Genomic DNA, 17,678 nt, shown 5'->3' with positions numbered 1-17,678 from the left:
TCCTCGCAAATGAAGACGGCTGGTGAATAAGTGGAATCCTGTTCCAATAAGACGCCCTCCTTCCGTACAGTATCTCCCTCCAAACTGAACACTGACGCGAAGACAGAGGACAATCAGCGATTACTTTGGAGGCTTCAGACGGAAAGACAAGAGATGCAAAATGGAGCAGTAATGTTTGTCTAAGTGATGCTGCGAGCGATGAAAAGAAGGGAATCATGCAGCGTGCTGCTCCATTGTGCCTTTGACAGAGTCAGCAGCAGTTGCAGCTGCTGCGTGAAGCCATTCGCCCCCGTGGACAAGCTGACAATCCCACCGCTTGCTGGAGGATGCAGAACAACACGTGAGAGGGAGTCTTAAAATGTCTTTATGATATTTGCATAATCCATCTACAGTCACAGTTTCCATAACCATAGCAGGTCTATATGCATCGAAATGAGTGTGTGTGTGTGTGCGTGTTTGCATTTATTACAACATAATTGCTTGGTAATCTGTTGTTGCAGGAGGACTACTAATGCTGTTTGTGTGCATTTAGTGAGCTGGAAAGGCACAGGAACATCAAAGTGGAATAACTGGGGACCATTAAACACACACATACACACACACACACACACACACACACACACACACGAGTACAGCATTGCACTGCTGCAGGGGTTTCTATTGCATCAGAAGAGGAGGCGAGACTCCCCGAGTCCCCGAGAAGAAGGGCAGCGATAACCAATCCTGAATGGGCTGCAGACCAGCAGCAAATGGGGGGGGGGGGGGGGGGGGGGGCTGAAATAAAGCCAACAGACGAGAGAAATGCAGAGAGCGGCTTCTGCTCGACACAAAACGGGTAGATTTAGCTGGTTAGCTAAAAAATCCGGTGATATTCACTAAAATAACCACGATGCATTCACAACCTGATTCACCAGCAAGGTCAGAGGATAAAAGAGGTTTTCCAGGAGCAGGTCATACTCCACCCCGAAGCTGCTTCATTCCCACCAGACAGGAGGAAACAGCCTCTTTCATTGGGACAACATCGATCTCGCTTCTGATATTCTGGTCATGAGTCATCGTACTGATGACCATCTACAACTCAGACCTGATTTAACGAACTTTCTCTTCATCTTCATGGACATCGAAAGGATCATTTAACTTATCTCAACCTGCTTTATGTCCTCTTCATGGAGCTAATGCAGCTTTATAATCAGCCGTTTCCATAAATGGCAAATGTTAAATAAAACGTCTGACTTCTCACTCGAGCCCAGCAGCTCTAACCTGTCTAACACACACACACACACACACACACACACACACACACACACACACACACACACACACACACACACACACACACACACACTCCAGCTCTACACACGCTGGAAAACTGGTACACAGGTGCGGACGCGCTGACGTTGCAGTAACGTATTGTGTCATTTCCTGTTTCCCTAGCGTGTGTCACTGCGGATTGCTACGAGCCGTTGGCTCCTTTAACTTCTTTCTAACTTCTATCTATTGTTAACCAACCACTCACTTTAGCGCACAATATCTTCCCAAACCACTGTTCTATATATTGCATTTATTTTTGGGATCTTTGGCTTTCTGTTTACTGACTTAAACAGCTCAAACACTCGGTTTTAGCATGGCTGCTAGCTCTCTTCCCACACCCCGGTCCCCTGCCTTTTCTTGCTCGGTGTGTCTGATGTTTAGCTACTCCTCCGCCTCCTTTAGTGATAACGGTAGGTGTATTAAGTGTAGCAGCTTGGCAGCCTTGGAGGCGAGGCTCTGTGAGTTAGAAGCCCAGCTCCGCACTCAGTTAGGGAAGCAGTTAGTCAGCAAGCCCCCATTAGCCAGTGCGGAGCTACCAGCCAGGGCAGCCATCCCGAGCCGTCCCTCAGCAGTTCCCGCGCAGCCGGGAGCCGAGGCGGGCTGGACGACGGTCAGGCGGAAGCGTAGCCCCAAACCAAAACCCACTGGCCACCACCAACCTGTTCACGTTTCTAACAGATTTTCCCCGCTCGGCGACACACCCGCTGAGGCAGAAACCCTGATTATAGGTAGTTCCATAGTCAGAAACGTGGCTCTAGAGACACCGGGGACCATAGTCAAATGCATTCCTGGGGCCAGAGCGGGCGACGTCGAATCGTATTTGAAACTGCTGGCTAAGGCTAAACGTAAATACCGTAAGATTGTAATTCACGTCGGCGGTAACGACACCCGGTTACGCCAATCGGAGGTCACTAAAATTAATGTTGCTTCGGTGTGTAACTTTGCCAAGAGCATGTCGGACTCCGTAGTTTTCTCTGGTCCCTTGCCAAATTTAATCAGCGATGACATGTTTAGCCGCATGTCATCCTTCAACCGCTGGTTGTCTAGGTGGTGTCCCGATAACAACGTGGGTTTTATAGATAATTGGAGCGCTTTTTGGGGAAAGCCTGGTCTTATTAGGAGAGATGGCATCCATCCCACGTTGGATGGAGCCGCTCTCTTATCTAGCAATATGGACTCTTTCATTAGTCAGCTAAATTGACAACTCAGGGTTGGGACCAAGAGGCAGAATTGTAGTCCTACACACTTTTCTGCAGCTTCCCACCTGCCGCCGCCCACCCAAAACCCCATTCCGACCTTATACAACTTCCCAGCAGTAAGAATTAAACAACACAAAAACACTTCTGGGGTTAATCGTGAAAACATCATAAAAATAAAAACAATGGATCTAATAAAATCTGAAAATAAGACAATAAAGTGTGGCCTACTGAATATTAGATCCCTCCCAAATAAGTCTTTATTAGTCAATGACTTGATAGGTGATCACCACATTGATTTATTCTGTCTTACGGAAACCTGGTTACAGCAAGAGGATTATGTTAGTATTAATGAAGCTACGCCAGCTAACTATTTAAACTTTCACATTCCTAGAACTACAGGCAGAGGAGGAGGTGTTGCAGCTATTTTTAAGTCAGAATTTTTAATTAATCCTAAGCACAAAACTAACTATAAATCCTTTGAATTCCTGACATTAAATTTATCTCATCCAAAATGGAATTCAGAGAAACCGCTCCTTTTAGCATTAGTGTATCGCCCACCTGGACCTTACTCCGAGTTTCTGACCCAATTCTCTGATCTCTTGTCTGAGTTAGTGCTGACTACTGATAAGGTCATTGTACTAGGTGATTTTAATATTCATGTTGACGTTGAAAATGATAGTTTAAACATTTCCTTTAGCTCTATTCTAAACTCAATTGGGTTTTCACAAAATGTCAATGGAGCCACTCACTCTCATGGTCATACTCTTGATCTTGTTCTAACATCTGGTATTGAGACTGATGAGCTCAAAGTATTTCCTCAAAACCCTGTCTTGTCCGATCACTTCTTATTAACCTTTGAATTCACTTTATTTGATTACTCACTGACCAAAAATAAATTCTACTATAGTAGATGTTTATCAGACAATAATACAAAATTTAAACAATTGAATCAATTTTTTCACATCTACCATGTGTTAGCATGACTGAGAGTCCCCCTTTAAGCCTTACTCTTGCTCAGATTGATCAACATGCTGATACTATAACAGCTTCAATGCGTACAACCTTGGATAATGTTGCTCCCCTAAAGAAGAAGAAATTAGGTAAGATTATGAAGGCTCCCTGGTTTAATTCCCAGCTTCGAGCTCTAAAACAGGCATCAAGGCGTTTGGAAGACAAATGGCGTTCATCAGGACTAGAGGAGTCTCACTTAACCTGGAAAGAAAGTTGAATTGTATACAAATAAGCCTTACGTACGGCAAGAACAGCTTATTATTCATCATTGATAGAGGAAAACAAAAACAACCCTCGGTTTCTTTTCAGCACTGTAGCTAGGCTTACTAGGAGCCGGAGCGCTGTGGAGCCATGTATTCCTTTCTCACTTAGCTGTGATGATTTCATGTATTTTTTCAGGAATAAAATTGACACTATTAGAGATCAAATTGACAATACTCTTCCTTCTACCTATAATGTTGAGCCTGTTGTGGTCTCCGAAGCATCCTTAGAACCAGGATCTGACTTGTGTCTAAATAGTTTCTGTCCTGTCCAACCCTCTGAATTAACTAAAATAATAGCTTCATCTAAACCATCCACCTGTATCTTAGACCCTCTCCCAACGAGCCTCTTTAAGGACATTTTCCCTTTAATTAATACATCACTACTAAATCTTATCAATATGTCTTTAGTGACAGGATATGTACCACAATCATTTAAAACTGCTGTAATCAAGCCTTTACTTAAAAAGCAATCTCTGGATCCAGAGGTGATAGCAAATTATAGACCTATATCTAATCTCCCGTTTATGTCCAAAATTCTGGAGAAAATAGTTTCAGCTCAGCTACATGCCCACCTGAGCAGAAATAATTTATGCGAGGAGTTTCAGTCAAGATTTAGAGCTCATCATAGCACTGAGACGGCATTGGTGAAAGTTACTAATGACCTTCTTATGGCCTCAGACAAAGGATTTCTGTCCGTACTTATCTTGCTTGATCTTAGTGCTGCATATGATACAGTCGATCATAACATTCTGTTACAAAGACTAGAACAGGTGATTGGAATTACAGGTACAGCGTTAAACTGGTTTAAATCATATTTATCTGATAGACTTCAGTTCGTTCATGTAAATGACAAGTCCTCCTCCCAAACTACAGTAAGTCATGGAGTTCCTCAAGGTTCTGTACTTGGACCAATACTCTTCACACTATATATGCTCCCTTTAGGCAAAATTATTAGACAGCATGGAATAAACTTTCATTGTTATGCAGATGATACTCAACTATACTTATCCTTTAAACCAGATGAAACAAATCAGCCCAATAGGCTACAAAATTGTCTCATAGACATAAAGACTTGGATGTCTAGAAATTTTCTCCTCTTAAACTCAGATAAGACTGAAGTAATTCTCGTTGGATCTGAAAAACTCAGAGCTAAATTTTCCGGTTTTGTAATGAACCTGGATGGCATTACTTTAGCTTCCAGTGCTACAGTGAGAAACCTTGGAGTAATATTTGACCCTGACCTGTCCTTTGGCCCACATATTAAGCAGGTTACTAAAACAGCCTTCTTTCATTTACGTAATATAGCCAAAATTAGGGACATTCTGTCTCGGAGTGATGCAGAAAAACTGGTTCACGCTTTTGTTACTTCGAGACTAGATTACTGTAACTCTCTATTACTGGGCTGTCCTAAATATGCCCTGAAAACCCTTCAGCTGATCCAGAATTCTGCAGCCAGAGTCCTGACCAGAACCAGCAGTAGAGATCATATTTCTCCAGTTTTAGACTCTCTTCATTGGCTGCCTGTTGAATCTAGAATAGAATTTAAAATCCTTCTCCTTACATATAAAGCCCTCCACAACCAGGCACCACTATATATCAAAGACCTCATTGTTCCTTATATACCAAGCAGAGTACTTCGTTCGCAGACTGCAGGCTTACTTGTGGTTCCTAGAGTCTCAAAGAGCCGAGCAGGAGGCAGAGCCTTTGGTTATCAGGCCCCTCTCTTATGGAATAAGCTCCCAGTTAGTGTTAGGGAAGCAGACACCCTCCCCACCTTTAAGACTAGGCTGAAGACTTATCTTTTTGATAAGTCCTATAGCTAGGGATGGTTAGCATCCCTTAGTTATGCTGCTATAGGTTTAGACTGCTGAGGGACATTTCCTGATACACTGAGCTTCTTTCTTTTTCTCTTTATCTCTTTCTTTTACCCCCCCCCCATAACAGTGTTGCATCATTAACATGTATGTCTCCTGTCTCAGCAGGTCTCCCTGGCCGGGAGTAGCAGTTCCTGTTGTCTTTCTGTCCTCTTCCCCCCACACAGCAGAGGCAGATGGCTGCTTGTCCTGAGCCGGGTTCTGCCGGAGGTTTCCTTCCTGTTAAAAGGGAGTTTTTTCCTTCCCACTGTCGCCGTGTGCTTGCTCAGGATGGGAGATTGAGTTGGACTCAACTCAATCTGTTGGTTTCCTTATATAGGCTATTATGAATTGGCTTTCATTATGTTTTCCCCTCTGTCTGTAAAGCGTCTTGAGATGGCATTGCCGTGATTTGACGCTATATAAATAAAGTTGAATTGAATTGAATTGAATACACGGCTCAAACGTAGCAACAGAAACGTGCTTCATATGAACGAGCACTCAGCTGAAACGTTCCATCCTGCTGAGCTGAGCAGAGAAAGGCTGGACATCGGTACCGATCGGACAGGCTGGTATCGGTACCGATCGATACCAGTGTGATAATATTGATACTCTTCTTGCAAAAGGCTTTGAGGGGAAAAGGTAAAAGAATGTGAATGACAGTCGACTAAAAGTAGGTTTTGTTCAATTAAAGGGGTGCTATTCTGGTATTTGGAGTTTTCTGAGCTTTCTACAGTGTTACAGTGTTGAATCCTCATCAGACATGTGAACGACACTGTTTTTTAACAGCATGTTTGAGTTTGAGTTTGAGTTCCAGCATGCTCTCCGTTCGGTTTCCATGGCGACGAAAAACGTGTCGTTTTAGAGAGTTTTTTCTACTTGGAAATCCTTGTGACGTCCCGGGGGATAAGGTTCGGTGATTGGTTACCTTCTACTGGTTAACAAGGGCATGTACAAATACATCAGGCGGGTGGAAAACGTGGGATAAAGTTATTTCCAACGATGGCTGGTGAGTTTACCAAAGAGAGACATCCTGCTGCATTCGTTGCTGTGGGTTGCTGTTTTCCACTTCGTTTTCAGGCTCTGATTCAGGTTCCAACATGTAGGGCTGTATGCTATGTGTTGACATCGTATTTTGTTATTTTATTGAGTTCATATTAGCCTAATCCTTCTGTTTATGAGATTTTACAATGACGGTGAAAGCAGGTGCGGTGCGCGCTCCCGATGTAGTGCAGTGGCGGGAGGCGGGGCTTAATGCGGAAGAGTCTCAATCCACTCGTTTTGCCCGCAGGCTGATCTGACAGCCTACGGGGAGGGTCGGTCTGAAGTAAATAAAGTGATTTGTGACAATAACTCCATCAATTCCAGCCCTTCTGGTCTCAGAAATAAAAATAAATTAGCCTGAAATGCACAGAATAGTTACACTTTAATCTCAACTGTTGAGTTTATAAACAGGGATTTTATTTGATTTGTTGTTATTTTGTTAAGCTTAAATTAAAATTTCTCTTTTCTCTCATTTAGTTTGTTAAAAAATGTTTTAACCATTTAAGGGGCAAGTGACTATTTAAGATCACTTTGTTTTCTTTAATATTCAGCATGAAACTTTATTTTTGTTCATGTCACAACAACAGAATGGAGGTCTTGCTTCACACCAGAAGGACAATTTCTGGCTAAGTTTCAAGTATTTCATTGAATAAAGAGTCGATAAAGAGTTAATGTTTTATGTGACAAAAATCTTTGTAATTGTTTTATAATGACAATAATCATGATAAATATTCAAATAAAGTCATGAAATGATTGTGAAATTTCAAGCAAAAAGTATCGGCGGTACTGGTTATCAGATCGATACTAAAGTCTGCAGCCTTGGAGCAGCGAGATGAAGGTCTACAACACACCCGTCTCACCCAAACATCCACATCCAGCTACAGCTAGACCTTTCTGAGACGCTGCTATCGATCTCTTCATCCGACACGTCAATATGAAATAAATCCTTTAGTTGTCTTCCTCCCACCGAGGCTGGAAGAGTTCTGCGTGTCATGACCACGTTGCATCTCCAACTGTTCTGAGAAGAATCCGTCTGCATCTGATACGGCGTGCAGCCTTTCGTTTACCTCTCACCTCCTCTCCTCCAGCAGCTCGTCCAGCTTCAGGAGGGAAACCACAACAGATGTTTGGAGCTTGATAACTAGAAATATCCACAACTGATCTCACACCTAATGGAACTCTGACGACACGTAGCTGCTTGACTGTCGTGTACGATTCAGTTTCCATCTCTGACCTGGATCTCTGGAACTCTTCTCTCTGCTGTAAGACTGAAGTTTCCAGGCCTGGGATGAATGAAGCTCTGAATCAAGTTGGGACAGAAAAGTCGTGGTTTCTCCTCCCCTGCAGATTTTTCAGTTTTAAAAATGGACAATGCATGACAGCAAGCCTAACTTCCGTCTTCAGTGCTTCGGCTGGCCAACCCGATAAGAACAACAGGAGGAGATAAGTTTGGTGTGGCTGCAAAGCTGAAACTTGAAGGAATAGTTGGAAGAACACCAGCCAGAGTGAAGGCTCAACACGGTAAACCTCACTGGCCCGGACCGACAGACTTTTGGCTTCTTCTCGTCTCTGTAGGGAAACATTTGTCTGGTTATTTCCAGAAACGTACGAGACTGGCGCATGTCAACATGTTATGTGTGGTTGGTGTCGAACAGCCACACGAGACTGAGCACCAGCAGCTCTGTGATGCCCGTACATGTCTGAAGCTGCACGTGCACCAGCGTCCGTCCTGCACTAAGACTAACGGATAGCCGTTGAAGCCCGCTCGTGACAGGAAACGAGCATCGCATTTATCTGGCATTAATGCTGCCATGTTTGCTTGGAAGAGTCTTCCTGCAGAGTTTGTTGCTGGGAATTTGTTACGCTGCACGTTTATTGTAAAAATGGCCTGAATGTATCCCATACTGCTCCTTTACAGGGGCTCCATGAAGAAAAAGGTCCAATATGGCACCAAAATCAGCCAGTCGGCATCAGTTTGAGGGGCATGACGATTTTATTTTTCGCTGTGTGAAAGGAAAAACAATTTATCCCAGATGGAAAATTGCAATGTTGTGGTAGGTTTTTTTTTTTTTAAACTATAATAATAATAATGATATCAAAAATAAAAATAAGAATAATAATAAGAAGAAGAATAGAAGACATTGGTGTCTTGTATTTCTTGAATGGAAATATGTGAGTGAAACTTGCAAAACTACTGAAGGTTTCTACCTTCCGGACAAAAAACGTGCCTTTCCACACTGTATCTGTCTAAAGCAGGGGTGTCCGGCTCTGGTCCTCAATGGCCACAATCCTGCAGGTTCCCCATGCATCTCTGCTCCGACACAACCGACTCGATGCAGAACTCCGTTGGCTGGTGGATCCATTTAATGGAAGCCAGGTATGTTGGAGCAGGGATGCATGGAAAACCTGCAGGACAGGGCAGACTTTGGGCACCCCGGCTCTAAAGGGATTCATTTTTGCAACATGAGCTTGAGCTGACGTAACGCGTGTCTCAGAAAGCACGATGGTGTTTGCAGGTTAGCTTAGCAATTCCCTCAGACCACATCGCCTCCTTCCTGTTTGAACTTCATGTTGAGTCTTTCCTGTCATGTTACAGGTGATAAAAGCAGCACTAAAAGCGAGGTTTAGGCATGATTCCCACAGACACGCTGCAGTAATGTCTGATGATGAGTCAGCAGGATGGAGGAGATGCTTAGGAAGCTGAACTAAACTTTTCACTACATACATGAAAAGAAAACATAGAAATCACTGACTGAACTCAGAGAGCTAACAGGAAGTCTCCTTATTTAAATGAGAAATGGACCACCAATGCCTGAAACATGCAAGCATGAACCCTGCTTTATGGAGTGGATCCGAGGCGCCGCAGCAGTTAACTCTGAGCTTAGTTAAGTCAGCATTACAGCCGACTAACACGGATGTTCTACGTCACGTACTGAAAACGAGAAGTGATGCGACCATTTCCAACATGAATATGGTTTAAAAGGTTTGGGAAGTGGCACATTTTGGGCTTTAAAAGGTCAAGTTCTTCAGACGGCCGACTTTCCTTCCAGGCTTTTTGTCCCTTCGCTGAGTATTTATAGGAATCTGCAGACTGGAATGATTTTAGTAAAGATTCCTTCCATCCTGGTCCAGACTAAACTTTGCTGATGTGGATCAGACTGCAAACAGTCAACAGATAAGTTATTTATTGACTTTTTCCTGTGTGTGTTACAACAGAGCAGGTTATGACAAAGGAGCAGAATCTCTCATACACTCACCGTTGGATTTACCTTCTTAGACTCTCTTGTGACATTTTAATGTTGGAAACAAACATTTTGACGTTAAAGCATCATCATTCACTGTTCTGCTACAGATCATCCTTCAGCGCAGTTTTTGACGCCACGTCAGTGGAAAGCGTGCAGCGAGCCTTTCAGATGATCAACTTATTTTAGGGTGAAGATGCTGAGAGCTGCAGCTTCCGTTAGCATCGGGCTGCACGGCGGCGTACGTCCATGCAACCTGTTGGAGGTTGCCAGAGAGACATTTAATCGTGGAACTAATGATGAATGATAGTTTTTTGCCATCTTTAAACTTTGACTTCAGTCTGGAAGCGTTCCAGATTTGGTCGCTCTTGAAACACAACCACGTGAAATGACTTTACAAACGCAGAGTTGTACATAACGCCGATTTGTTTCAGTCATGAACAAGATAAACCAGAGTTCTGAACCACTACACCTGTAGTTTGTGATTAATTCATTCACATCCAGATGTAAACCGTCCTCACATTAACAAACACTTTAAAAGCTGCAAACAGTCTCGACTTTGACTGATCTGCTCTAAACAAGCTGCTAAATTCCCGAGCTTGGAGAGCTGGAAACGGCTCCAGTCCTGCAGATGATGCAGGAAACACGGCAGCGCGCTGAACTCAGACGTTTACACGCCAGCGTGGTCGTGCGCACTACAACTTCCCACAGTTTTTGTTGCTTTGTTCAGTCAGAGCGTGCTCTCAGAGGTTCAGGAATCCTGCATGCAGACTGTTTGTAACAGCGGGGGCAGGAATTTGGCTTCATATCAGCTCATCTCCTGTATTACTGTCATTGAGTAAACAGTGTCTCAGATTACTTTGCATTTCCAAAGGGAGAGCGTGAACAACACTTTCGCAGCCGTCGCCATCGTTACGCTCTTCAGCTAATCACAAGAACCAAGCGAAGGGTGAAAACTGCAGGTGAGACACATTCAGAGCCGTTTACACATAAAAAACGTTTAAAGTGTTTAAAGCGGCAGGAGAGCACAGGAATCAAGATGGAAACTTGACCTGGTGATGAAACCTCAGAAAAAGGTTTTTCTTTCTTTCTGCTGTCGCCCGCCGCCTCATGCACGCCGAGGATGGAGGATTGAATGGAAGCCAAGACTCTGTGCCGTCTGCTGCTGCTCCTTGCCCGGCTATTATTTATTATAAACTGGCGTGTGAACACTGACTGGATCAGAATGAAGGGCTGATCTGTCTGTTGGCTGCCAGCCGTTGTTTCTGCAGCCAGCGACTTAAAATGTCCTGAGATGACTTTGTGAATTGGCACTTTGTAAATAAAGCTGGATTTAAAAAGGTAACAGATTAAAATTTCTTTTACCAAATAAGTCATATTTAGATAAAATAAACATTATTTATATAGCGCTTTTCACAGTCACAAGGTCACAAAGTACTTCACAACAATAAAACATAAAAAACTTGCAACGTGTGTAAAAATAAATAAATAAATAAAAAAACTGTATAAATACACAGCAGTGTCACAGAGTCTTTTTGGAGCTAAAAAGTCTGAACAAAGATGTTTTTAAGAGGTTTTTAAAAGCATCTACTGAATCCAGAGAGCGCAGATCCTAGGGAAGCTCATTCCAGAGACGGGCGCAACAGCTTAAAAAGAACGGTCTCCCTGGGTTTTAAAACGGGTTTGTGCCATCAACACGTGTTTACCAGTCGACCTTAAGACTTCGTAAGGACTGTAGGGCTTAACTAAGTCCTCACTGTAACTAGGGACCTGTGTATGTAGGGCTCGGAAAGTAAGTAACAGGATTTTAAAACAAATACGATGTTCAACAGGAAGCCAGTGAAGAGACTTTAACACGGGTGTGATGTGGGCTCTTCTGCTGGTTCCAGTCAGAAGCCTCATTGCTGAGTTTAGACCGTCTGAAGACGAGCCAGTGCTTTCGTGTTTAGGCATGTAAATAAGCCGTTCCAATAGTCTAATCGTGTGGACACAAATGCATGTATAATCATTTGGAGCTCTCGCTTAGACATCATTAGTCTCAGCTTTGCAATATTATGTAGTTGAAAAAAAAGCTATTTTTAACCAACTGCCTTGAATGATGTCCTAATGACACGGCTTCATCGAATATTACCCCTAGGTTTCTCAGCTTAGGCTTGACTGAAGGGCTCGGTTTGCCTAGATGTTGCTTTATGTTTGCAATTTCACTGTCTGGAGCAATAATAAGTGTCTCGGTCTTATCAGTTAAGTTGGAGACTGTTATCGCTTAACCACTGTTTTACTTTTGAAAGACAGGTAAGTAAAGAGCTTAATTTGTGAGTTTCAGAAGCATTAAATGAACAGTACAGTTGGAGGTCATCAGCAAATAAGTGAAAGGAAACATCCTTACACTGCTGGATAATCTGACCAAGAGGAAGGACGTACAATAAGAACAGAAGTGGTCCCAACACAGAGCCCTGAGGCACCCCAACAATCTACCAGGCTTAGAGAGCATGTGGTTGGCAGAGACACTAAAGCTTCTACCCACTAGGAATGAGATAAACCACTGTAAAACTGTGCCAGACATCCAATCAGGTTCTGCAGCCTTTCAATTAAGATGTGGTGGTCGACCGTGTCAAAGGCCGAAGACAGATCCAGCAGAACCAATACTGTACATCCTCCTGAATCAGCAGATATCATGATGTCACATGATGTCTGTTGAGGGATATTTACGAAACTCTGACTGAAAGGTGTCATACATGTTGTGTGACTCTAAAAAGGAAGTCAGTTGCTTTGCTGCCACCTTTTCCAAAGTTTTAGCAAGGAAGGGCAGTTTGGAAATCGGCCTGAAGTTCTTAAGATCAGATTTGTCCAAGTTAGCTTCCTTGAGTTTGGTTCCACAATTGGTTCTAAATCATAGATTTAAAAAACATCTATGAAAAGGATTTGCATTTAAAACGGCGAGCAGAATAATTGTTACATTACTGCAGATATACAGAAAAGTTTGAAGCTCTTGTCGGTCTGGAACCGTGTCACCGGCCTCGTTCCACGACGATGTTGTCCACACGAACATTCTGCTCGAACACACAAGTCTCATTCAGTTGGTTGTCGTTTCAACACTTATAACTCACCTTCTTCACCCCATCACACACATCTAGTAGGGTTATTTATAGTAAACATGAAAGCTAATTAAAGCTAACATGAGACGATTAAGTTGTTTTAAATACACCTCAGGTCACAGAGCTGAGCTAGTGTCACTCATACCTGCTGCTGCTTTTGTGCTTCTGTCGTGCTGCAGCAGGAAAATGCTTAAAAAGCCAAAAGTATCTGATACATACAGTTTCTTTTGCATTTTATGGTAAAAACTTGGCTCAAAATCCTGTTCAGCACAATCAGACAGTTGTCTTCTGCTCCCTAATAGACTGCAGGAAGCCAAGTTTTGACTTATCACATGGTAATAAATGGTGAATATCCCCCTAAAAATGGTTACATTTTTCTGCAACATTTTGTTAACGGGCCAAATAAAGACTTCATACTAAAAAAAAAGCGACTTTTCTGACCTTTTTTCATGGTTTGGGCTTTAAAAAGTTTTTAAAATGTTTCCTTTTATGTGTTTATTTTAGAACATAAAACAACAGGTATCAAACTTTTCTGAAAGCAGAAGACTTGTGCACACCAGGTCTGTGCAGAAGGAAAGCTTTCTGCACAGCTGGGGCACCTCATGCTTCCACCTCTTCTGTCTCCTCATGTTGCCTGCCTCTCATCGATCACTTCTAATCAACAGTTTCTTCCCACACAGATGCAGAAATGTCACAGCATGCAGCACAAATAAAGACTTTAAATAAAGTGTGCACCAACATGTGAGCGAGCATGCAAACACACAGCGCTGTTATCCTATTAGACAAATCCACACAGAGGCAGAGATTTATGCAGAAGCACAAACACAATGCTGGCACTGACCTTGAAGCTCCAGTAGTTTGGTTGTTGCTAAGTGGGGAGAAAAACAGAAGGGACGGGGGGGTGTGAGGAGGGGAGAAACAGGACCGAGGGTGAGACTTTGTCAACATGTGTCAAGCTGCAGAATAGCAAAGAAGAGAGAAAATCTCCATGTGGTTAGAAGCAGAGCTCAGGGTAAGCGCTGCGTCGCCAAGTTTCCACCTGGACACTAAAGCGAGCCTCCAGGTTAAAAGGTGGAGCATTTACGTTCGGGTGAAGGAAACAGATAAATAAGAGTTTTATGCATCATGGCTGCTGAAGAAGCCATGAGATGATGATGGCTGGATGATTAGCTTGCGTTGTCCTTCACTGCCATCATGATAGGACTTTAATTGCTTGTAATTGCTTCTCAGCAATTAATCAAATGTTTACAGTGACTTCTCAAACACACACACACACACACACACACACACACACACACACACACACACACACACACACACACACACACACACACACACACACACACAATGATGAAGGGACAGAAGCTCCTATAAAAGGAGGTCTCTGCAGAGCTGGCTGACATAGAAGCTGCAGCAGGATTAAAGCAAATCCTAACTGCTGGAAAGAAGTCGACACTTCGTTAGATGATGTGACTCCATAAGATTTGCACCGAACCGCCCTTCGTCAGATAATCACTAATGATCATCTTCGTTCGATGACCAACATGATACAGATGATGGAAAAGAATAAACTCAGAATCAACACTCTGCAGCTGAATGATTGGTTCAGACGTTTACTGTAAATCATCCGGTTTGTTTATCTATTTACATTTAAAGCTGAAATGAATCTGCTTTCTGTTACCGGAAGTAAAAACTGAAACAAAGATCAACTTTCCTGCTTCAGATTCGGACCAGAACCGCGATGCAACCAGTCCTCTGATCATCTGGCTTCACCAGTTCAACAAGTCCTCCATCATCCCTCACTTCTTCCTCTTCCTCATCCATCATCTTCTCTTCCTCACTTTAATCCACATTCCGTCCCTCATCTTCCTCATTCATCCATCCACCCACGCATCCATCATCCATCCATCCACCCACGCATCCATCATCCATCCATCCACCCACCCATCCATCATCCATCCATCCACCCACGCATCCATCATCCATCCATCCACCCACGCATCCATCATCCATCCATCCACCCACGCATCCATCATCCATCCACCCACCCACGCATCCATCATCCATCCATCCACCCACGCATCCATCATCCATCCACCCACCCACGCATCCATCATCCATCCATCCACCCACCCATCCATCATCCATCCATCCACCCACCCATCCATCATCCATCCATCCACCCACGCATCCATCATCCATCCATCCACCCACGCATCCATCATCCATCCACCCACCCATCCATCATCCATCCATCCACCCACGCATCCATCATCCATCCACCCACCCACGCATCCATCATCCATCCATCCACCCACCCATCCATCATCCATCCACCCACCCACGCATCCATCATCCATCCATCCACCCACCCATCCATCATCCATCCATCCACCCACGCATCCATCATCCATCCACCCACCCACGCATCCATCATCCATCCACCCACCCACGCATCCATCATCCATCCATCCACCCACCCATCCATCATCCATCCACCCACCCACGCATCCATCATCCATCCACCCACCCACGCATCCATCATCCATCCATCCACCCACGCATCCATCATCCATCCATCCACCCACGCATCCATCATCCATCCATCCACCCACCCATGCATCCATCATCCATCCACCCACCCACGCATCCATCATCCATCCATCCACCCATCCATCCATCATCCATCCATCCATCCACGCATCCATCATCCATCCATCCACCCACCCATCCATCATCCATCCATCCACCCACGCATCCATCATCCATCCACCCACCCACGCATCCATCATCCATCCACCCACCCACGCATCCATCATCCATCCATCCACCCACCCATGCATCCATCATCCATCCACCCACCCACGCATCCATCATCCATCCATCCACCCACCCATCCATCATCCATCCACCCACCCACGCATCCATCATCCATCCATCCACCCACCCATCCATCATCCATCCATCCACCCACGCATCCATCATCCATCCACCCACCCACGCATCCATCATCCATCCACCCACCCACGCATCCATCATCCATCCACCCACCCACGCATCCATCATCCATCCACCCACCCACGCATCCATCATCCATCCATCCACCCACCCATCCATCATCCATCCACCCACCCACCCATCCATCATCCATCCACCCACCCACGCATCCATCATCCATCCACCCACCCACGCATCCATCATCCATCCATCCACCCACCCATCCATCATCCATCCATCCATCCACGCATCCATCATCCATCCATCCACCCACGCATCCATCAATCCGCCCATCATCCACCCACGCATCCATCCATCATCCATCCACCCACCCACCCATCCATCATCCATCCACCCACCCACCCATCCATCATCCATCCACCCACCCACCCACCCATCCATCATCCATCCATCCATCCACCCACCCATCCATCATCCATCCATCCATCCACCCACCCATCCATCATCCATCCATCCATCCACCCACCCATCCATCATCCATCCACCCACCCACCCATCCATCATCCATCCATCCACCCACCCATCCATCATCCATCCACCCACCCACCCACGCATCCATCATCCATCCATCCACCCACGCATCCATCATCCATCCACCCACCCACCCATCCATCCATCATCCATCCACCCACCCATCCACCCACCCATGCATCCATCATCCATCCACCCACCCATCCATCCTTCTAGCCATCCATCCATCCGCCCATCATCCATCCATCCATCCCTCCATCCTTCTATCCATCCATCCCTCCATCCCTCCATCCTTCTATCCATCCATTCATCCATCCGCCCATCATCCACCCATACATCCATCATCCATCCATCCTTCTAGCCATCCATCCATCCGCCCATCATCCATCCATCCATCTATCCATCCATCCATCCCTCCATCCTTCTATCCATCCATCCATCCATCCATCCCTCCATCCTTCTATCCATCCATTCATCCATCCGCCCATCATCCATCCATCATCCATCCATCCACTGATCCACCCATCCACCATTTATCATCCATTCATCCATCCATCATCCATCCATCTATCCATCCACCCACACATCCATCATCCATCCATGATCCAATTACCCACCCATCCATCCATCCATCCGCCCATCATCCATCCATCCATCCATCCACCCACCTTTCTTCTTCCACCTTCAGGCATCTTTTGAGTGGTCCGCAGTCAGTTTTAGGAGAAGTCCTCTCCTCAGATAAACCCCTTATTCACTTTGATCATCTCCTCCCAAACCATCAATCCCAGCATGTCCCAGTAGGCCTAAACACAGGGCATCCACATTCATCCACACACTAACTTCAAACTGTACTCCTGACATTTGATGCTCTGATTAAACCGGTAATCTAACACCCTTGTGATCCCATAAAAAGCTCCTTAAAGATCCAGCTGCTTAAAACGTTAAACAGTTAAATAATGAGGGGAACTTCTGAGAGATGCCGCTGTAGTTTGATGGAAATGTCAGAGGATGAGAGCAACCCTCTGTATACTCGATTTGTGGAGCATCAGCAGGATAAAACGTCTGTCAGAGATGAACTTTATGTCTTCATTCAATTGGCAATCAAACACCATCCTGTAACAACTGCAGGTCTGTAAGGTTCTAACTAACAGGCACATTACGACTACTCACT

At 44.7% G+C, this 17,678-nt stretch overlaps 1 protein-coding gene across 1 annotated transcript in view; it reads right to left on the bottom strand.

Annotated features, from left to right (window-relative positions):
* Positions 1-17,678, bottom strand: part of srcin1b (SRC kinase signaling inhibitor 1b) — a gene marked incomplete at both ends in the record, with an annotated part of 109,945 nt that overhangs the window by 56,513 nt on the left and 35,754 nt on the right. Inside the window, one exon of the mRNA XM_079261340.1 lies at positions 13,860-13,886. Within this exon, the coding sequence (XP_079117466.1) occupies positions 13,860-13,886 (27 nt within the window). The remainder of the gene's footprint in view (positions 1-13,859; positions 13,887-17,678) is intronic.

The sequence above is a fragment of the Telmatherina bonti genome, assembly GCF_933228915.1.
Source record: "Telmatherina bonti genome assembly, chromosome: 21".
In the NCBI taxonomy this organism is placed as follows: Eukaryota; Metazoa; Chordata; class Actinopteri; order Atheriniformes; family Telmatherinidae; genus Telmatherina; species Telmatherina bonti.
The sequence above is the reverse complement of the archived record's forward strand: the minus strand, read 5'-3'. Positions and strand labels throughout refer to the sequence as shown.